This window comes from Paramisgurnus dabryanus, chromosome 2, assembly GCF_030506205.2.
Source record: "Paramisgurnus dabryanus chromosome 2, PD_genome_1.1, whole genome shotgun sequence".
In the NCBI taxonomy this organism is placed as follows: Eukaryota; Metazoa; Chordata; class Actinopteri; order Cypriniformes; family Cobitidae; genus Paramisgurnus; species Paramisgurnus dabryanus.
The window spans coordinates 20716811-20738823 of record NC_133338.1 but is presented as its reverse complement, the minus strand read 5'-3'; the positions used below and the strand labels follow the sequence as shown (position 1 = coordinate 20738823).

Here is a 22013-nt window from a genome sequence, read left to right as displayed (position 1 = left end):
CAGAGCTCGCACCAACGTCAAAGTGCAACTTTTGTTCAAAAGAGGAACAGGAAGTGATTTGTTGCTGTTTTTGGGATTCTGATTGGCTTACGTGGGCTTGAGATTCTCATTACACTATATGCACGGTATGTGTCAATCAACACTTTTCTAAAAAATTACATGTGTGCACAAAGTTATTTTTGAAGCCGGAGAGGTTGAAATGTCTGTTTATGAAAATAGCCGCTCACGTGTAAACGTAGTCTTAGACTAAAATAAATGTAAGAGCTGTCCAAACTAAAAACAACATGCACCCTTTGTTTGGCCTCAAAGTGCACACAAGTTATGTTTTTAGTAAAGCATGTTTGTTTAAACTGTACTAGTCAACATTTGAAGTGGATCAAAAAAGTTAATGAAGTTGTCCTATGACATGAATGGGTACACTTTTTGGTTTAAGGACAACTTTTATGAAAGGTTTTGATCCACTTCAAATGTTGACTATGTAGTTATATTTCACAATAAACTAAGTCCAGGCTTAAGATAATCCCTGTCCGGGAAACCACCCCATAAAGTGTAATTTTAGGAAAGCTCTTAATTTTAAAATGGCTAGAGCCTTACAAGCAACCGGGAACTGAACAAACCAATCATTGCAGCTAATAAGTTGATTATGTCGTAATTAAATATGCTCAGCTGTAGTCAATTAAGGAACATGACTCCTAACAAGTCATTCAGCATTAGATGTTTTAAATCTAACCAGGAATCCTGCCTGTTATTCTTAGGTGTAGAGGCCAGGATTGTTTGCTTGTTTGGTGTAGTGTCCATTGATTACCACACTATAGACACTTCAGTTAATCAGTGGTGATGGCTTTTGGATATATTTTGGGGTAATATTTCTTCATACATTCACATTTATCAATTTAGCCACCACTTTCTTAGAATTTGCAATTGAGGGTGCATTTAACACGTGAACCCAGCAGCACTTGTCTTTGTGTATTTCTTTAATAACAGGCGCCTCCTCCTTCTGGGTGCAGTAACTTGCGCTTTACGTGCCCCTTCATTGCAGCAGTCTCCTGAACTGCCACAGAGTAAGAAAATTGAATGCCATGATATGGCTCTTATTTTTAGCCATTGATGTCTGTCTCTGTTTGTTTCAAACTTTTTTTTACCTCTAAGTCCCCGTTGTAGTTGAGTGCAAGGACCGCCACCTGTTAATCTCAGTAAATCTCCCAACCTCTGGCAGTGAACCGCGTTTTGAGGCATTTGGTGGGTTGATGTATTAAAATCCTTTCCCCTAATTCCCTGTATGTGCTTCAGAAGTGTATTAAAGTATACTGCTTTATGTTCAGTATATCATGGCTTTGATTTTGTTCCTAGATAGCGGAGGTTCGCATCCTATCACGCAGTACTATGGGGCACAGTGTGGTTACACTTACTCTGTTCAACCTCTGGTTGGCTTTGCTGTTTTGAGAGCTTCATACTTCTCCTGTCACACAGAAAACCAGGTACAACAGCATATCCTTAGTGATGCAGCACCTTCAGAATAAACACTTAGTTAACTCTTTGCTTATTTAAAAGTTACATTCTGTGCCAAGATGGTGTATTGATGCATGTGATGCTTCTTTGCAGAATGATGAGGTCTTTACATTCAAGTTCAGGGTGATTATTGCAGATCAGAATGGGAAAGAGTCCTTTGTCAACGTCTCCAAGACTTGTTCTGCTCCACCTTCCTTTCCAAGAGAGGTTACTTGTGAGGAGAACTATATGGAGGCAAGTTGTTTTGTTTCTCAGTCTTTCATTGTTGGTCCAGTGTGGGTTCTGCTTAATTTTGTGCTCCCATCTAGGTGTCTGTTGAAAGTGGTCTACCTTGCCTCAACCCTAGTGCTGTTAAAACTGACTTTACTGAAGCCTTCTCTGTGGTAAGTGGATGGTTTAGGCTCTTGAAAGTGTAAGTCTTTTTTTTTTATGAAATTGTTTGCATCCTGTCAAGGCTCAGCGCTCTGCAGTTGAGGCCCTGCAAGTTATGCTGCAAGCAGAGAACCAACAGCCTGAAGTCTTGTCAGTAGGAGATGCTGCTAACCAGGGCTACTATATAATGCTTACCCCAGGCAGGATTGTTTTCCGGTCATCTTTTGGACAACCTCATGCTTCCATCAAAACGGTTAGAAGGCTGAATTTCTGTGGCAACCTTTTATTTTCTTAAGTCGTTTCATGTAACTTTGAAGATTGTGTCCAACTTGTTTTAGGTCAATGGTGTTGCGGTTGAAGTGGTCAAGGCCACAGTGTTTTTCAGACAGAGCTGGATGGTTGTCATGGTGGACCTGGTTGCTGCCTGCTCACTGGGTAAGGAATGGATTTGCTTACATCAAGTGAAGTGATTTTAATAGCATGGACAGTTACATGCTATTAAAATCACTTCACTTGATTTAAGCAAATCCATTTTTACCTTCTCTTCAGACGGAGGATCTTTTGATGGCTACAGACTTCACTGGAGGACTCCTGCAGTGTTGACTCCCCTGGTTGTTGGACCAACTGAATTAAGGACTGAGTACATAGGCATGGGGGTTGATGGCCAACTCTTAGATGAACAGGTAGCAACAGAACGAGGTTATGCTGTGACAGTCAGTGATGACACCGTAGACAGCAGTATACCCTATGGTGCGGAGGGAGGAGTGCGGAAGGTACCACCATTGTACTGTACCACAGCATTTTATTGATTTTGAGACTTTTACAATAAAGGTTATTTTAACTTCCTTCACCCAGAGTTTTGTGATGGACAATGTATATAACGAGTTGTACTTAGTCCAGCTTGCCTACGAGCAAGCATTTGTTGACCAAAGTGGTGTGAAGACCAGGCAAAATGTGGTTCGGCAAATGGCTACTCCCCCTATGGCTCTTCCTCTCTTTTCAGTCAACCGTAAGTTGATTTTTATCTTTGGGGGGTTCATGGGTCATCATGACAAGGCTTCAGCAATTATGGTTTTGGACTTTCTTTCAGAAACCGTACCTGACGAACGAATCTTCACAGTATATCTTGGTAACATCCCTCCTGATGTGGAATTGGTGTCTGTAACTCTAAATGGCCAGGATTTTTCTGTGCTAACTGCCATGCAGATGGGTTTTTCCATGACCAGAATCTCTCAGGACAATAACACATTTGCATACATCCTTAGGGTGCCATTTGATGACTCTATTGTGAAAAAGCAGGTGTTTACTTCTCATATTTAGGCTCACTGCCTAAACCTTAGTGAGGTAACTTTTGACCTATGTTTAAGATGCTAGACTAAGTTTTACTTGCCTTGTTTTCTAGTACATTGCTGAGGGACTCTTTGAATACTCATTGGAAATTAAATGGACTTTAAATATCATGCCTCAAGGGGATGCCTATTACCATCTTTCCTCTGTGATGGCTTTGGTCCTTGACGTCCGTAAGAATTTTTTTCTGAGAGTGCTAAAGTTAATATTTATTATACCACGGGCCTGTTATGCTTTATTCTGATTGGCTGAGAAATGTTCCATGGGTGGTGTCTGTTTTCTGTAAACCGCACACCTATTTCAAACGTCTTAAAATTGGGCACCAGAGCAATGTTTGTGCTAACCGTGGTGTAAGTGGAATAATTGACTCTGGTCCTTTTGAATTATTTGAAAATAATGCACATAACCACCTTGGTTGTGCATTATTTTCAAATGATTCCACGGTCTGTCATCAATTATTCCTTACGTAATCATGACATGTTAACTTGTTTTTCATGTTTACTTACTTGACTACCATTTTTGTCTGGACAGCGCCTCCAGTATTTGACAGCATGTGTGCTGAAAATGGCATAAGCTTTAGGAAGGAACATCATGGGTATGACTACCTGTGGGACTTTGCCGTTGGACAGTATCCTCTGACCCAACAGCTGGCATCTGAGCGGGGTTACATTATGAACAATGACAGCCAGACCCTCATCCTGAATGTGCCTCTGTTCACAATTGGATACGTCTATGAGGTTTGGTTCTTCCAACAATAGTCAAGAAACGCATTGAGACTACAACATAACTACAACATCTCCCTCTCCTCTAGGGTATTACACTGGAGCAGTTCTATGGCACTTTTGAAGTGCTTACCAGAAATGCCAAGACGTTTGCGATTGAGCAGTCCTCAGCCAATCGCTGTCTATTTCAGACCACTGAGCTCTTGGGTACCACACAAGCAAATGTTTCATGTTCTTAAATCTTAGACCCATACATGTCTTATGCAATATTTGGTCACCCCCCCTTTTTGTAGTGTGCTCCCCTGAGGGTGTTTTGACTGTGGTGAGTGACATCACTAAAGCAGTCCCTTCTGCTGACCCTGCCCGGACCACACTATTGGACACAAGCTGCAGACCCATAGAGTTTGATGACACACGAGTTCTGTTCTCTTTTGGACTTAACACCTGTGGAACTAGAGTTCAGGTGGAGTGCATCTGCTTGTCACTTTGTTGCACACTGCTGTCTAAAGTTAATCTGCATACTAAAACTGACTAAAGTGCACATGCAATTTGTTTCTAAAGACTTAATACATTAATTTTCCCTTTCAGATTGGTCAGGAGTATGTCACTTATGAAAATGAGATCATATTTCATGAGGTTTATTCCACTGACAGTAAGCCGGTCATTACCAGAGATGCTGCATACAGGTATTTTTTTTTTGATGTTTCAGAAGTGACTCTACCCTTACTTGTACTAATTTTTCTCTCTCTTACAGGATGACCATAAGGTGCATTTACCCAGTGCGTAGCACTGAAAGCCTGTTTGTGGACTGGAAGTTGAAAGCTGAGACACCTGGGATTGGTCAAATCAAAGACCCTGTGAAAGGTTTGTAATGCTCAAAGTTACCCAGCAGGTGGAATGTATATACCCTTTTTTTAATCATGTCTTCCTGTTGTCAGTTCCTCCCCAAATGCAAAATGCATTGTCATTCCAATCCACTGTGAAAAAGCCCTCTGTTCAAAGAGCAAACCTGGTAGAAGAAACTTCTGCGCAAATGATTAAGACCCCTGTGCAGGCCATGCCTCCTAAGACCCCTGTGCAGGCCATGCCTCCTAAGACCCCTGTGCAGGCCATGCCTCCTAAGACCCCTGTGCAGGCCATGCCTCCTAAGAAACCAGCACAGGCCACGGCTCCCAAGAAACCAGCACAGGCCACGGCTCCCAAGAAACCAGCTGATTTTGTGCGTGTGGTGAAGTGGAGCGTTCCTGTGAATGCACCCGAGCTTCTTGGTCGAACTAGGTAAACTCTCTAGATTTATTTTTTCCAACTTTCTGATTTGCCTTGCACAGAGTAACTTTTTCTTTCTTTCTTTCCTTTTTCAGGACCAAATGAGTTGTTTTATCTTTTGAAGTGTTTAATAAACCTGTTCTCTTAAGCATTGTTTTTTGTGTTTATTATGACCCTTTCCCCATGCATGACTAAGCTTGCTTAATTGCAAAGTTTTTATTAAATGGTTTACTTGACATTTTAAAAACTTCAACACATGCAATGACATTTCTTGCAAAGTACAAATGTACAGTAAATTAAAGCGAAATTTGGTGGTAGTCCATGAAAAATGACAGTCCTGTTAGCTCAAATGGAGCCTGTGTAGCTGGAGTCTGTTATAGAATTGGCCACCTGTCTTTACACTGTGCAGTAAGGCTCATGTCTGCTGATGTCCAGTGTGAAGTGCTTGGAGCACAATCTGTGGATTTTGGGTGCGTGCCATATAACTGGTATGGTTGCTTTGGCATGAACTCAGTCTTTGTGCTCTGAAGAAAAGCCAACTGTGTCTGTGATTGGACCAGGTTCTGAATCAGACTATGGGTTAGGAGCTGGTTCTGATGGTGGGTCTGTGTTAGGATTTGCTGGCTTGGAAGGGACAATGCTCTATTTGGGTTGAGGTTTGGGTGAATTTGGAGTTTTTCTCTCCAGTCCTCTTGCTGTTGCCGATGGATTTTCATGTGAGCATTCCTACTCTTGATTTTGTAGAACATTCTGAAAACAGAATTTGAAAGAGTAGATGTCAATCACAAAGCATGTTTTTAAATGAAGCTGTAGTTCACTTCAACAGGTACACATTGACACCACAGAACAAATTGTTTATACATACTTTCCACACTGTTTGCAGGGAAAGCTTGTGGGAAGTGGTGGCGTATGAATCAACCTCTCAATACTTGTTTGGTTAACAAGCATCTTTGGCACTGAAGGAACCTATAAAAGACACAAACTTCTAGATTCTTTAACATCTCATAACTAATGTTGCATAAGGCAACATTAACATCTCATAACTAATGTTGCATAAGGCAACATGTAACTAGGCCAGAACCAGTCTCTGGGCTGACTACTACACAAATGTTACCTGGCTAACAGTGAGGGTGTTTCTCTCTTTCTCCAAATTTTCATTTTCTCTTTCTCTCTGTTTTCTTTGTTTCTCTGACAGTCTTTTGGAGTTGTAGTAGAATTCTACACACTGTGAGACTTCTTTTGTTCTCACCTAGCAGAAGTAAAAAGATGTTGCTTTGATTAAAGGAAAACCGCAGCGTTTTTCAATATTTTACTATGTTCTTACCTTAACTTAGACAAATTAATACATATATTTTTTCAATTTGTGCACTTAATCTTTGTACAGCGTGACATGACCGTGCTAGCGTTTAGCCTAGCCCCATTCATTCCTTAGTATCCAAACAGGGATGAATCTGGAAGCCACCAAACACTTCCATGTTTTCTCTAAAGGCTGTTACTAGTTACACAAGTTTGGTGGCACAAAATAAAATGTGTTGCTTTTTTAAGTGGAGAAGATGAGAACTATATTGTATGGCGGAAGAGCACTTAGTTTGCAGCACTTTGACCTCGGTGCGCAGTAACATCATCACTCCTGTGAACTCCCCCCTCGCTCAAACTTCTGTCAATAGGTCGAAGTGCTGCAAACTAAGTGCTCTTCCACCATGCTATATAGTTATTTTGTATCCGCTTAAAAAATCGTCACGTTTTATTTTGTGCCACCATACTTACTCGTGTAACTACTCATATAAAAGCCTTTAAATAGGGAAAACATGGAAGTGTTTAGTGGCTTCCAAATTCATCCCTGTTTGGATCCTAAGGAATGAATGGGGCTAGGCTAAATGCTAACACATTCACGACGCACTGTGCAAAGATTTAGTGCACGCATTCCTCTAAGTTGAGGTAAGCACATGGTAAAATTTTTGTTTTCTTTTAAAATCTTGTAATGGTTTGCAATATGAAGTGACTTATCCAACATTAGTTAATTCATTACCATTTTCTGAATAAAGGAGAAGTCTTTTCCATAAATTGTGAATGCTTTATGGAATAATCTTTGTTCATTCAAAGTCCATATTTTGGTGCCTGCATGGAAAAAATACACTAAGATTAGTCTTATTGAATAATGATTTTTATGTTAAGGTATATCTCAAAGTAAATGTTTACCAGAGTAGGGGAAGTCATCTGATGGAGCAGGATTTGAAAATAGTAGCATCTCCAGGGCTTCCTGTTACATGGGATTGGTGGAGATGAGAACAAGGTTTACATTTACACATTTGGCAGAATATTTTATCATTCGTTATTGTATATGCGTTAGTGTATATAATGTACAACATACAGTGAATCATAAGTTATTGGGATAATGGGATAATGTCTGGTGTGTGTTGCTTGTGAAATTGCTCCGCCCATGGTATACCTCCAGGAGCTGGACTTTTTTTGAAAAACAGCAGTACAGCTGACCTGTCTTTTATAAATCTGATGAAACTAAAGACTCTTCAAAGTTATGAAGGAGGCAATACAACTCTGTCCCCTGATTTCACAGACAAGGCTTAAGGCTAGTCCTAAAACACATGTTTGTGCTTTCTTAACCGAAAATAACTCGCACATTTCCTTTTCTAAGGCATGTTTATTAAAGTTGCTTAAACATCTTAATTTAAAGGTGACTCACAAGACTTTTTTAAGATGTCACTAAAATGGCAGTGCTATGGTTGGATAGTGCAGATTAAGGGGTGGTTTTATTGTTCTGACATCATGAGGGGAGCCAAATTTCAATAACCTATTTTTACACGTGCTTGCAGAAAATGGTTACTGTTACTGGGTTGTTCTTTTTCACATTTTCTAGGTTGATAGAAGCACCGCGGGGACCCAATTATAGCCCTTGAACATGGAAAAAGTCAGATTTTTACGATATTTCCCTTTAAACTAAGGCCTAGTCCTGGCTTTAGCTAAGACTTGTGTGATAAAATGGATGTGTAATGATTCAAAAACCAGGCCTATAAGTACTTAAGATTAACATGAGATTAGCAGAAAGTTCAAAAAAATCGAACACATTGTTTTATACGCACTCCAGCTTCGATAGTTTGCGCCTCTCCATAGCCCAGCTACGACTGGAAGTTGCTCAAATCCCTGTCGCGCCATAGAGCGACATAGTTTAACATTAAGTAACATCATATTTGTCACAAATCATTAACGTTTAACGTGTATTTTGCATTATGAACTAGATGCTATCTGACTAAGCTTGTACTATTTAATGCGCACTTCCGGTGTACGAAACCTCCGAGATGTCCTAGACGTGACTCGACACAGCGCTGAGCTGCACGTCCGTTGTGTGACCCCCTTAAGACTCATAAACCTCATTTTGAATATTATGCTAAAATTTCTTTAACATATAAACTCTGACTTATACAAAAAAATTAATACTTACTAGAATGTTCCCCTGGCAGCGGAAGAGGCTATGTAGAGCAAGTTCCAGATTAGCACCACCTCCTGGTAGTACACTAGAAGCACTCAGGTCTAGAAGATTCTCCACTAAGACAAGATGGACAGTTAGAAATCAAACCCAATGCATTTTAATTAAATACACAGCACATATAATTATTGGACACATTTTTTTCTTCATATTCATTATTTTTTTATTACCATGCTGCAAAAGGGTGTCATTCTCCTCTAATTCTGCCCAAGGTTTCCACAATAGCTCCTCTCTGACTGGTTCATCTGGCCACATTTCATCATCCCCATTTATGAGATCAGGCAGTTCAGCTTGGAACTCTGGGCCTATATTTATGCACCTGGGATGTACACGATAGAGATGAACCTGAACGAGTTCAAACTTTCTCAAAATGTGACAATGTCTGCAACTATCATAATTTGAATAAAATTAAGAGCATCAAAGTTTGATTTCACTCATTGATTTAACTTTATTTTCAATCTTTGACATGACCTTACTTACTATTATTAAAGAAATCAATTACATATATTTTTAACAATATATATAGTTATATTTTTACAAAATGTTCTTTACATAATGTACAGTAGGATGGTTTTATATAGAAAACAATAAATAACAAAACATGACTTGTTAATGTCATAAATAAGGACAATTCAATAGAGACTCAGCAACAAGCTGACAAGCTTACTAATAATACCTTATAAAAGAAGCTGTTTAATTTCATATGTCAACATAAAATTGCATGAACTGAAATTTTTAAGCCCAGGCCGGGGTATAGTCTGGTTTTTACATGTACGCGAATATACACACACAGTCGAATGCACATTCAAACGTATGTGCACGGTTGAACGCACAGCCTTGCAAAGTATAGTTTTTTTGACTATACTTTTTTTCTGCGTACGTGTACACAGATGTTTGATTCATGTGTATTGCGACAACATGCGATGCATCTCCTGGGCTACATACTACATTTTCCTGTAGGCGCATGCCCGGCATACGCGTACAATGTACACAAGGTTCAAAAATCCGGCAGTGCGTGTAGGCCAACCCAATATCACGGAAATTTGTGTTATAGTCACAAAATATTTGATTAATGTATTTGTGTTATTGACTCGATTTTCCGCTGTTTTTCATGCCACTGAAGCACGTATGTCTTTTTCATGTCACTCTGCACAAATTTCTATAAATAGTTTTTCATGTCTGTGGCACTACTTTCTTTATCATGTGATTTTATATTTTGTTTTGTCATTTTTCCTATTTTTACCATTGTCGCTTGGGGTTAGAATCACTTTCTGTGACATCCTAACCCAATCCCCAACTCTAACCCCAACTCCAAGCTACAATGATTTAAAAAATAGGAAATAACAATGGGAAACCAATGTATAAAATTACATACTAATGCAAACCCCTAATCTAACCCTAACCCCATGCGACAATGATTTAAAAAATATAAAATGACATGTAAAAGAAAGTCCTGACAAAGACATGAAAAAACTCTTTGTAGAAATTCATGCTGAGTGACACAAAAACGACATTCGTGCTCCAGGCACGGAAAACAGCTAAAATTGTGTCAATAACACGAATAACTTGATCACATATTTCGTGACTATAAGACGACTTGCCTTGAGATAGCACGTGCACACTTTTTTATGACAAATATTGCATCACATGCACTGTATGAGCACTCATGCACCCGTAAAAAATTACCTTACTTTGGACTTTAAGTGTCAATATAATGGAGCAATTCAGTCCACAGTGCTTTTCATAACGTGCATTGTTGCAAAGTTACTTTACAGAAAGCATTTTAACAAAAGTATAAACAAGACAATGATAATAGAAACAGGGCATCAAATTTCATCATTTAGCAATAAAGACAACTGTGGTAAAGAGTGATACATTTCATGAGGTGCTATAAGAAGTTAGGGATAAATCAGGCTCAATTAGTGGGACAGTGCTATTTTGCTTACTGTGAGCTGTTGTAATATTATTGTAGCAATATTAAGAAAGAACAGAACTAAACCAGAAGCCCTTTAATTAAAGCACATGCAGGGATTCATAATCTGATTTCTACTCTGTAACTTAATTCTTACCTGTGTGACTCATTTTCTTTCCTTTCATCTGACCACAGTGCTCTGTTTTCCGCAGCTAAGGGGGGCAGCAGGTTATAAAAGAGTCCCGTTCCACTGCGTATGGGGTTCAGCATCGGAGAAGGCGTATAGTGAGACACAGTTCCCTCCCAGGTCTCCATGAGCTCCCTACCCAGTTGGATCACACTGTTGAATGGGACTCCAGCGAAAACAGCAATGGGGACATTCTACACCAAAAGATGGGGAAAACAATGAATTTGCACTATGGCTAAAAAGCACATAGAGTGCAGCAGGGATGACATATTTTTGTAGGTTTTATAGGTATGTTGCATTGTTTCTGAGATGTTCATATGTAATGACGATTAAAGTTACAGACAACCTCTGTAGTCCCATGTTAGCAACCAAAATTTTTAAAACATTGTCGCTTGGGGTTAGGGTTAGATACGGGGTTTGCATTAGGATGTAATTTTTTGCATTGATTTCTACATGTTTTTCGTCGGCTTTTAAAACTATTCTCGCCTGGAGTTGGGGTTAGAGTTGGGATTTGGGTTAGGAAGTCGCAAAAAGTGATTCTAACCCTAACCCCAAGCGACAATGGTCAAAAAATAGAAAAGAACGATGAGAAAACAAAATATAAAATGACACGATAAAGAAAGTCGTGTCACAGACACGAACAGCCATTGATAGAAATTCGTGCTGGGAAAGACGAAAAATACATTCGTTTCCAGAGACACGAAAAAACAGCGGAAATTCGTGTCATCAAACACGAATAAATTAATCAAAATTTTCGTTACTATAACACGACTTGCCGTGAGACTGGGTTGTTTATAGGACATATTTAGATTCCTTGCTTGTCTGACAAGCAGAACTGCCTGTATTGGGTTATACCTGTGTACTTGAGGACCCAAGAGGTTTGTCCAAGGACCCAGAACCGCGGTTTAATTCGCAACTGAATCTTAGGCCTTCTCCTGATCCCTGGGCATGGAAACTTGGATGTTGAGAAGATCCAAACGAATTAGATGATTGCCCAATCTGTCAAGATACAAAAAATAAGTTGTGCAATGACGTTGGCAGACATTGTAATGTATTGAATGTGTTCTTTAATCATTCTAAACTAGATTTAAGCTGAGGTCAAGCTAGACTTTAGAATTTTTATGGAGACCACTTCGCACATAAGCTTCAAACAGATGATATCACATGCCCAGGCGATGGATTTTTTTTCATCCCACACTGTAAAAAAATTCAGTAGAAATTAAAATTTTATAGCAGCTGGGTTGCCGGTAATTTACCCTAGATTTAAATTTATGTAATTTACTGGCAAGAGTTTGTTCAAAGTTAAATAAATTTTAAACATTAACAAGTCTTTATCTTTACAGAATGAAACTATACAATAACAGCCTCATGCAAAGCATTCTGGGAACCAGAAATCATCATCAAGCCTTTTCTGTTTTTTGCTTCAGATTTTGTTTCCCAGAATGTTTTGATTGATACTGTTTTTTTTTAGTTTAACTCTGTAAATACAAAGACTTGTAAATATTTAATGTTCATTTAACTTTGAACAAAATGTTGCCAGCAAAAAACATAAATTTAAATCTATGGTAAGTTACCCGCAACCCAGCTGCAATTTCTACAGAATTTTTTTACAAATGTGTACAGATAACACACAGTGTGATTATCGTGCAATAGATTTGCCAAATTCCAATTTTGCGTGCATATGATATGCCAGTCCTTCCCGTTCACTTATATGGTGCATCTTTTCGTGTCGTTATATTTATTGGTTTTTCATTTGTTTTCTGTTTTTTAAACCATTTTCGCTTGGTTTTAGGGTTAGATTTGGGTTTTGCTTTAGGATGACATTTAATATATAGGTTTCTCCATGTTTTGTCTATTTTTAAATCATAGTCGCTTGGAGTTGGGGTTACAATTGGGGTTTGTGTTAGGATGTCATTTTATGTTACAAAAAGTTGCTCTAACCCAAAACCCAATGGTAAAAAAACAGAAAACAAATGAGAAACCAATAAATAAAACGACACGAAAAGATGCACCATATTAGTGAACGGGAAGGACTGGCGTATCATATGCACGCAAAATTGGAATTTGGCGTATCTATTGCATTATAATCACTCTGTGTGTTATTTGTACGGATTTTGGTGAGAATGTGATGGATTTTTATACACAAATTATGTATTCTGACATGCATGCACTGTTATTGTTGTTTGTGTTATTTGTGTTAAAGCTGTATTGTACAAAATGGGATTGTGTGATACTACTGTATCAATGTTTCCCATCTTGGATTCTCTGACAAGGTCAATCACTGATATCTGTTGGTCACACATCTATATGTAATATATTTTATACAATATGTATGCATATTATGTATATAATATATGTAATACTATATGTAATACAAATTCACAGATAAAATTTAAACTTTGGAATGTGTCAAAATCCGAAACTTCTTTGTGTTATATTGCGTTTACATGCATTAATATGGGACAAAAAGTGTAGTGTGACCACCCCATCATTTGCAAAAAGCAGGAAATTAAGAACAGAAGTGATGACACTACATGAAAACCATAATGTATCAATCTAATGCAGGCTAACACTTATGAGGATAAACAGAAATAAATATTGTGTGAATCTGCAAATGTCAGACCTGAGGCCATGACATGTGATCTTCAGAAGTCCCAGGATCATGGCCCAGCTGTAGCTGCACACAGGACTGTGGTTGAAGTTGTTGGGCCAGTGCAGGGTTATAGGACAGTAAACAGTCTAAGAAAAGTGCTTCATTAATAGTCAAACATGAGCTATTCAACAAAGATTTGAAAACGACAAATTATTCAAATGGCCTTAAAGGGATAGTTCAAAGAAAAATTAAAATTCTGTCATCATTTATTCACCCTCAAGTTGTTCCAAACTTGCATATATTTATTTTGTTGTTTTTAAATACAAAAATTTTAAGAACCAAACAGATGTGGGGCAAAATTCACTTCCATTGTATTATTTTTTTCTACTTTGGAATTGTTAATGGTGCCCCAGATCTGCTTACAAATATTCTTCAAATTATCTTCATTTGTATTTAGGAGAACAAAGAAATTTATATAAGTTTGGAACAACTTGAGTGTAAATAATGACAGAATTTACCATTTTCGTCAAACTATCTTTTAAAGGCAAATTTTTATCATAGGTCTGTGCCTACCTGTACTTTTCTGTAGAGGCTGCTGTTTGGTATGAGGCCCTCCATGCTCTGAATAACCCATGGAAGGATTTGAATCCTGTGAAAGAGGCTGTATTATGTCCACACCATCTGCGTCTTCTGCCGGCAGTTGGAGCCAAATGGGATGAGTGAACCTGGCAGTTGACGGTGAGGACAAAGGGAAGAATTGCAGAGACCCATCCGTCTGTGATTGCATCTGCGATTGGCCCAGGATCTGCCCAGGAACGCAGTGTTGTGGTCTCTTTGGAGGAGAAAAAGAGGGAGGAGGAAGGGGTGTTGGAGGTGGACTAAGAACCAGAGGGAAGGACAGAGCATTTGAAGGTGGCGTGGAGTTGTTTGACGGAGCGTTGAACCCATTATGCTCTCCTCCTCCACCCAGGATTCGTGAGGTGCTACGACTGCAGAAAGCATCGGAGAAAGAATCAAGTTTTTGTCGTTGAGAACCCAAAGCGTCATAACTCTCTGTCGTCCCCTGTTGGTGACAGTGAGAATTCCAGACTGGGTCATACATTCCAGGTGCCTTGTTCCTGTTCTGTGCCATCGACGAGACCGGAGACATATTCCCCCAATAAGAAGCATTCGCGGATTGATCTGCTCCATTCATCGTGCTGCCTGTGTCTTCACTGGACTCACATGGGAGGTGGTTGGAGACCTCAAACTGGGTCAGGCTACTCACTAACTCTTGCTGGTAAAGGTCATGACTTGACCTTTGACCTTCTGTCAGAGGACGAAACATAGGGGCGAAGGAAGGAGACTCGGCCGACGTATTATCAACCATGTGTCGTGTTTAGGTGCGTGCTGCAAATGGCCGAAGAAGCGCCCACAGAGAGTGCCGAAGTCACAGGGCAGTCACAGAAAGTAAAAACTATTGTAAGAAACACAAAGATAAAGAGTCGTCAAAACTTTATCAGCCTTACAAACTTCAAAAGCAACCACACAGACACGCTAAATGAGACAACCGTCTCCCTACATAATCCTTTCAGTTTATTTGAAAAGACAGAGTTACGTGTCAACGTTACAGCGAAGAAAACAAAGTACCACATAAACAGAAAAAACATTCACCGTGCACCATCAACCAATCACATCAGCCTTTGTTTGTTTTAACGATTATAGTCATCATCACCTAAACAAGTTTAAATCGGACTTACGCATTCTTCATGAGCTTTTCTCTCACCATTTTCATTCTCAGTCTTTTTTCGAATGTTGTGCTCATCGTCTCTCTATGTAAGTTGTGTGCTGTGTACAACCTATGACTCCAGCTAACTAACTAACTAAAAGAAAGTACTGCCACAAGTGAAAGCAGAGTCTCTCTGCCTCTTTCTCGCTTGTGCACACACGTACGCTTTTTACACGAATGTAAAAACAGGTTCTCACACATATACACATATTTCTTTTGCAGGTGTTACCGATCAAAAGGTTACTCTTCGGTTTGTCACAGAGTCACCCCCTCCCCTAAAACCCAGAACCGAAAACCACATCCTGAGGAAGCAGTCACGGATCTCCCTCTCTCTCTCTCTCTATCTCCCGCTCTCTTTCTATAGCTCTCTCCCTCTTTTTCTCCACCCATCCTTTCCTTCTCAGTCTATTTTTAACTGTTGTTCTATGCTGTAAACAATATGTTGTATACTCACAGTTTTCCATAGATCACTGTTATGTTTTCTTGGTCCTCATTCACGTTTGTCAGCAAAAAGAAGAAATAGGACAGAGGATAGCATAGCTTAAGTTTAAACTTTATGTATAAATGAACAAAGATTTTGAGAGGATTAAAGAGTGTTGTCTTCAAAGATGTTGGTAGGTTATGAGACCTATTGTGCTTGCGGCTCAGAGTGTTATCTTCAGATTAGCATCTGTTGTGGTTAGTGACTTGTGTAAAGAACGTAAGCGTTGTCAAACTGGCAGGTAAGGCGTGGGTGTGCGTGTAAGTGTATACGACCTGAGTGAGAAGCACAGCTTCCTGTCATGTGTGTTGGCCAGAGTAAGAAAATGTTTGTGCACTTTCTTGTATTAATGCATTCATGTGCTTGAATGTCACATAACATCTGACTGTATATACAATATTTAACATTCTTGAGCATTCACGTATGCATGTGTCTGTGCATGCGTTTTCGTGAGTGAAAACACAAACTGTGTTTACGCCAGTGAGAATCTGTGGTTGCTCAAAGTCATGTGACAGGAAGTTGACCATGAAACAGCGACAGAACAGGAAGTGGACAAGGGAAACCTCCGTACACCCCGCCTCCGCTGTCTCTCTCTCTGTGCAAGTGTATCCCTCTTATACCCACAATATAAAAATTGTTTCCATACCGCAGCCGTACCCGTATATTGTCTCCTCACTTCACCCCTTTTTCCACCCACACAGTGTTTCCCTCCATTTTTCTTCTCTCTCTCTCTCTCTCTCTCTCTCTCTCTCTCTCTCTTTCTCTCTCGATAACGTATTTGCAGATTTTAAATAAAACTAAATGTCTTTGTCCAAATGTTTCAAATGCAACTTTTTAAGTGACAGGTCAATACTACATGTCCACCCACTTTGACGTTTTCTTTTACATCACAGCTATCAAACTTTGAGAGACAAGAAATCGGGATGAGCCCCCGCACAGGTTGTAGGTTTGGCTGATGTGTTGGCTGACAAGGGTGATGGTAATTCAGTGGTAAGTACAGTATGAATGTACCTGCAAAAGTCACCTACACAAACCTCACTATTAGCATAATGTGGGTGAAAGAATGAAGGTGTAAGACAATACGGTATTAACATACAAATTCCTGGATCTGAGAAATGTAGATTTTTCAGTCTCGCTGCCCTACTTAATGGTTTTTGACTTCTATAATTGAAACTGCAAGCGTTTTGAACGTTTTGAAAAATTGGGAGAATTTTCACGGTAGAATGTTTTGGACACTCAACGTACCTGACATAAAATTTCATGTATCAATTATCCTCAGATCAGTCATCATACCTCAAAACTTTTACACAATATATAATACTGATGAATAGAAGAGACGGATGAAAAGTGAATGAAGCCTAGGATACAATGGAAGGAAAGAGGCGTATGGAGGATGTTTTCTAGTTTTCTGTCAGATGTGTTAAAAGTGAACAGAGGAGGGGGAAAACAGCAGAGCGGTTTGGACTTTTTTCTCCTCAACTTCTCTATCACTGTATCAAACGTTTGTCTTATCTGTCAAACAACCTTCATAAACGCATGAGAGCTAAAATCTTCAGGTCCCAAATGAATATGATGCAAGATAAAGAACATTGGAGGATTTTGCGCACTTTTTCAGTCCACATGTTACAAGTTACAGGCTACAAATAGATTCTTCCAAAAGAGGAAAAACTTGCAATCCGTTCACTCTGTATACAAAAGGAAAGGAACAAATAAAAAAATATAAAGGAAGTGCAATCTAAACTCTTCGTATAAAATAAACAAATAAGCAAATGTGCTTTTCAAGCGCCAGTTATGACCAGAAATGAAGTATACTGTAGCTTCTCATGAGATGCTTGCTATAGGAATTTAGAGTCAATAGTCTGTTGTTAACTGATGTACATTTTACATTTATGCGTTTGGCAGACACTTTCATTCAAATTGAGTTAAAGTGCATTCAAGCTATACATTTTACTATTGTTAACTACTGTTGACTTTAGCATTGTGTACTCAATGCTTTATCAATCGGGCTACAGGAAAGTAAACTGAATGTGAAATATGCTGATGATGCAGGTCCGTCAAGGCAAGAGGAAGAGTAAGAACATCAGGGAACCTCAAAAATGGCAAATGTGGTAACCTCACAAAATTTCAAGTAATTTTTCTTACCATATTGTATGAGGCTATATATTTGTAATCTGCTGGAAGTACCTGGTTATAAAAGCCTTGACACAGATCTCGATCTGTCGAGCACTGTAGCTTTGATTATATTTTAGGAGATCACATATTAATAAAAAGTGTTTTAAGATTTTTTGGAGGGAAATTTAATTTGGATGATGGCTTTTTGTAACTGTTTTGTAATCTAAAATTTCATTTTTATTTTAGGGATGACAAACGCATGTTATTAAATGACATCTTAGCAGTTACAAAGGCAATATGTCATTGGATAGGGCTATATTTTTATGTACTATTTAAACCTATAGCTGTAATTCACTGTCTGGTAAAGCATAGACTTGATATTTTCCGAGCTATGAGTAACCCACTTCTAGCCAAAATAAACTCATTTACATCTCACAAGATACTTTCTTGTATGTATGATATTTCATAAAGTAAGCAAAGTCAACAATTATTATAAGGTGTTTGATTATTTATTTATTTGATATCATTTATTTTTGGGCTATCTATTACATTTTCACTGACAGTCCAAATTTTGCATTGTTTTATAGCTTAGCCGTCTGGTCTGTGTTTGGACGGCTATTAGACGCCTTTTAAACGCAAAATTGCTTGCAAGGTTATTTGTTTCCCTACCAATATTAAATTAAATTGCATTAGTTTAGCATTTTGTAATTCTTTTTAATGCATCATAAAGATAAACTGATCTTCAGATCTGTCTTGACAATTCCTTTTTAAGTTTTAACTTTTAGTGAAGTATTCACAGTTAGTGTCAATTGCCTGCAAAAATCTATCTACAGATTTTTTGCCAAATGTATTTTCATGTTTGAATGACAAAATGCAGTCCTATTAATGAATGACTGCCTTTGTCAATGCTAAATGGTTAAACAAGTCACGTTTTCAAAAGGCTCTCTTAAATATTGTCTAAAAAGTGACCTTGAGGGATTTCGTACGCACGAGTATTCCCGCTTTAAAAATCTGACTTAATATGGTGTTTGTAAATTAACTCTTAAAATCCCAAAATTAAATGAAATTAACAAAAAATCAAAAGATATTTGCATATATTTATTTTATAGGATTAAAGAATATGTAATTCGGTATGTTGGAATGATTCCGCTCGATAGGTTTTAAAATGAGAGAATGGTAAAATATAAAAGAGAAAAAAAGGAAACTATGTTGATCAGTAATTCATCCTGTATGTCTATGTATAATAATAATTTTAACACATTAATCAGACATTCAGACAGTAAAAAAGCTTAATAATGCAGTTTTTCTGAATCAGTGGAGAATTATGTCATTGCAATAATATTATAAACACAAACACAAAAACTAAAAAAGTGTATGTTGTATAGTTTAGGCCAGTGGTTCTCAAACTGGGGGTCGGGGCCCCCAGGGGGGCCGCAAGATGGTGCCAAGGGGGCCCTAGTTTTATGAAATTTTATAAAATAAATTAATTTATCATAAATTCTGTGTAATTAAACCTAAAAAAAAAATAAGAAGGCTACTAACAAACAGCATTACTTTGTTTAATTTAATATGTTTTGTTTAATTAAAATGTTGCATTTTAGAACACATTTGTCATAACTTTTTTGGGGGGGCCACGAAGGAAAGCTCCGTACACACGGGGGGCCGCACGTTGAAAAATTTTGAGAACCACTGGTATAGGCTATTCACATAATGTATACATTAAGGCACTGTAAGTTGCTTTGTAAGCGTCTGCCAAGTGCATGCATGTAAAATGTAAATGTTATGTATCTTACTGAGATATTTTGGTGTGATCCATGTAATGAGGTACAATTAGCTAAAATTATTTTTGATGATAAAAATAAATAAATTCAGTCTGTACAACATATACACTTTTAATTTTCTTTGAATATGGGTTTATAACGTAACTGCAGTTAGCAAAAAGCAATGATTTCTCCACTGATTCAGAAACATGTTTTATAAAGCTATTTTTACTGTGTGAATGTGTAATTAATATGTTATTATTATTATATTATTATTATTATCATGATATGAGTAAGATTAGATTTATTTCCTTATATTGATTAAATGCTCACTGTAGTAGTCATAATCATCTTTAGTTTAACCCCATACATAAAGCAGAACAATAAAAAAGTCTATCTGGGGTTTATCTCGATTTTAGATGACATCACACAGTTTGCATTCATTTTTGCATATTAATTGCGCATTATTTGGTTTCAGTGACGGCACACAGGAAATTTGCCATTGGTGAATGGAAATATTTATAAACTTGCGGAGAATTGAAATTATCTTATCAGTTGCTTGGATTAGTAGTCTACGCTGGACCATGGATACTGCCACAGGATAATCTGTATGCAAGCGTGAATTATATAAAAGCCATTTTGAATTTCTAGTTGACTTAACTAAGCAAAATAACAAATACAATCTGGATGTGTCGCTCACTACAACAAACTCATGTGTTTGACACATAGGCCTACTGATAAAAGTTGAATGCAAAGTAAATTTGGACAAAAGCATTCAACAGATAAATATTCATCTTTTAGATTAAGTTTCTAAAAATATGCAAACATGCAAATCCAAAGGACTGTACAATAAATGGTAAATTTTTTAAGGGTCTAAGTTTCTCATATAATCAACTTATCCAGTCCACTGTCAATGACTTGATCATTGCTGACCGATAAGTGCCTCTTGCATGCAGTGCTTCGGGAATATCAAGTCTATAACCTAAGACACAGTGACTCTATACAACTGTTCATTATTGTAATCCGAGAAAATAGTTTTCCCTTTAAACTGATTGTTTTGATTAAAAAAGTATAATTTCTTTGTAGCGTCTTTATCCTACTACAGCTCAGAACCAAGAAGAGCTTTTCGCACCACTTTTGATCTCGTAGGTTTGTCTGTGCAATCAACAAATGCAGTTCTTGTGATAATGACAACATTTAACACACATACATTTAGCGTAATCCACGTAATGTCACAAACTCCATAAATGATAAATATGCTCACAAAGCGAATTATTATTAGCATTGGGAAGTAGAATTAAAGTGCTAATTAGCACATCACATACAGTACTTTATGTCACAAACTCAAAAAAGAAGATGTGAATCAACTAAAGTTTAAATAAGAATCATTACGGTCAAAAAAGATACTTCAATCAATCGACATGGAGATTCTTAGATATCCTGTATACGCCAGTCATATTTCAAAACTAGGCCTCTGCGCCAATAAACTCTTGCCCTTGTGTGTTTACAGAGCATTTCTTAGCTGTAAAACAGCCGATCTGGAGCACTGTCTATATTAATGCTCAAGCTCATTTTATATTCAAGACATGACAAGATGAATGCCCTACAAAACTTTTGTGTACAGAACTGAAACACATGTGCACATCTTTCTAAAAGTTTGCTGACCTGCCTATTTGTAGTTTTTCGCTATCGCTAACTCTTTGTTTTTGTTTATAGTAAGCGTAAGATCTCACTTACCTCTCAGTTCTTAAGTCAAGGGCTGCAGGGCATCTGAAGTCTGTGAGCTGGGGTGTGTGCACATCTCTGTATACACGAGTGAGTGGATGAAGGAGGGATGCACTGTTAGGGTAAGACAGAAACAGAGAGAAAGACATAGAGAAACTCTCTGCGGAGGCGTTGATGATGGTTAGCTTTTCGGTACGGCAGTCTTCTCTTGGTTCCTCTGATCTTTTGAAGACTTCGTCATTATGATCCTGGAAACGAGCGAGCAAAAAACATCATACATACACTCTATAGAGAGAGAGAGAGAGAGAGAGAGAGAGAGAGAGAGAGAGAGAGAGAGAGAGAGAGAGAGAGAGAGAGAGAGAGAGAGAGAGAGGAGAGAGAGAGAGAGAGAGAGAGAGAGACCTAGACCGACCTCAGAAGCAGTTCTCAGTTTGACAAAGTGCCTGTCCTTGCCCCTACTTATGTTTTTACTCGTTTTTTCTCACTTGCATTCAAGGTGGACCTGTATGCTAAACTGGTAAGAGCATGGCACTAAAAACACCAAGGTCATGGGGTTAATTTGGAGACGTAGAATTGCCCTGCCCCCAACGTGTGTATAAAACGTGTGTGTTACCGCCGTTACGCACCTGGCCCGAAGTTAACTTCTGATCTATGTTGGTTTATCGGTCTGACTAAACTGACCTTTGGAACAAATACCTTGAGGAAAATAAAAATGTTTTGGTTTCCGAAAGATGAGAGAAGACAGTGAGCATGGATC

The 22013-nt window shown here is 38.2% G+C and overlaps 2 protein-coding genes across 4 annotated transcripts; one reads left to right on the top strand and one right to left on the bottom strand.

The window, feature by feature from the left end:
• Positions 1 to 741: 741 nt before the first annotated feature.
• On the top strand, positions 742 to 5364 carry zpax4 (zona pellucida protein AX 4). Its single transcript, XM_065248532.2, has 19 exons — positions 742 to 860; positions 985 to 1061; positions 1150 to 1239; positions 1351 to 1478; positions 1603 to 1743; positions 1818 to 1892; positions 1964 to 2134; positions 2220 to 2316; positions 2431 to 2654; positions 2737 to 2890; positions 2972 to 3180; positions 3284 to 3401; positions 3760 to 3965; positions 4040 to 4157; positions 4244 to 4413; positions 4539 to 4636; positions 4705 to 4814; positions 4889 to 5228; positions 5312 to 5364. Exons 1-19 carry the CDS (start codon positions 838 to 840, stop codon positions 5319 to 5321), a joined length of 2559 nt encoding a protein of 852 aa, XP_065104604.1. The 5' UTR covers positions 742 to 837; the 3' UTR covers positions 5322 to 5364.
• A 67-nt stretch (positions 5365 to 5431) lies between these two features.
• Positions 5432 to 21534, bottom strand: LOC135730703 (uncharacterized). 3 transcript variants are annotated; one of them, XM_065248596.2, is made up of 12 exons: positions 15633 to 16239; positions 13984 to 14866; positions 13441 to 13556; positions 11673 to 11816; positions 10788 to 11011; positions 8889 to 9037; positions 8674 to 8777; positions 7416 to 7476; positions 7246 to 7334; positions 6331 to 6465; positions 6082 to 6182; positions 5432 to 5966 (listed from the first exon to the last, which is right to left on the bottom strand). In XM_065248596.2, the coding sequence occupies exons 2-12, from the start codon at positions 14777 to 14779 to the stop codon at positions 5591 to 5593; spliced, it is 2295 nt and encodes a 764-aa protein (XP_065104668.1). In that variant the 5' UTR covers positions 14780 to 14866; positions 15633 to 16239; the 3' UTR covers positions 5432 to 5590. The 3 variants fall into 3 exon arrangements, with proteins under 3 accessions (XP_065104668.1, XP_065104667.1, XP_065104666.1); XM_065248595.2 differs by lacking the exon at positions 15633 to 16239 and adding an exon at positions 21269 to 21534 and having other exon boundaries at positions 5433 to 5966; XM_065248594.2 differs by lacking the exon at positions 15633 to 16239 and adding an exon at positions 15150 to 15501 and having other exon boundaries at positions 5433 to 5966.
• Between the last annotated feature and the right edge of the window lie 479 nt (positions 21535 to 22013).

Bases quoted from the DNA above. Each gene is read 5' to 3' on its own strand.
- zpax4 (XM_065248532.2), top strand. From the start codon at position 838: ATGGCTTTTGGATATATTTTGGG. The intron at 2,135-2,219 runs GTTAGAAGGCTG...AACTTGTTTTAG, and splicing joins CTCATGCTTCCATCAAAACG to GTCAATGGTGTTGCGGTTGA. The intron at 4,414-4,538 runs GTGGAGTGCATC...TTTCCCTTTCAG, and splicing joins CCTGTGGAACTAGAGTTCAG to ATTGGTCAGGAGTATGTCAC.
- LOC135730703 (XM_065248595.2), bottom strand. From the start codon at position 14,779: ATGGTTGATAATACGTCGGCCGAGTCTCCTTCCTTCGCCCCTATGTTT. The intron at 8,778-8,888 runs GTAATAAAAAAA...ATCTTGTCTTAG, and splicing joins TGACACCCTTTTGCAGCATG to TGGAGAATCTTCTAGACCTG. The intron at 6,183-6,330 runs GTAACATTTGTG...TGTCTTTTATAG, and splicing joins ACACCCTCACTGTTAGCCAG to GTTCCTTCAGTGCCAAAGAT.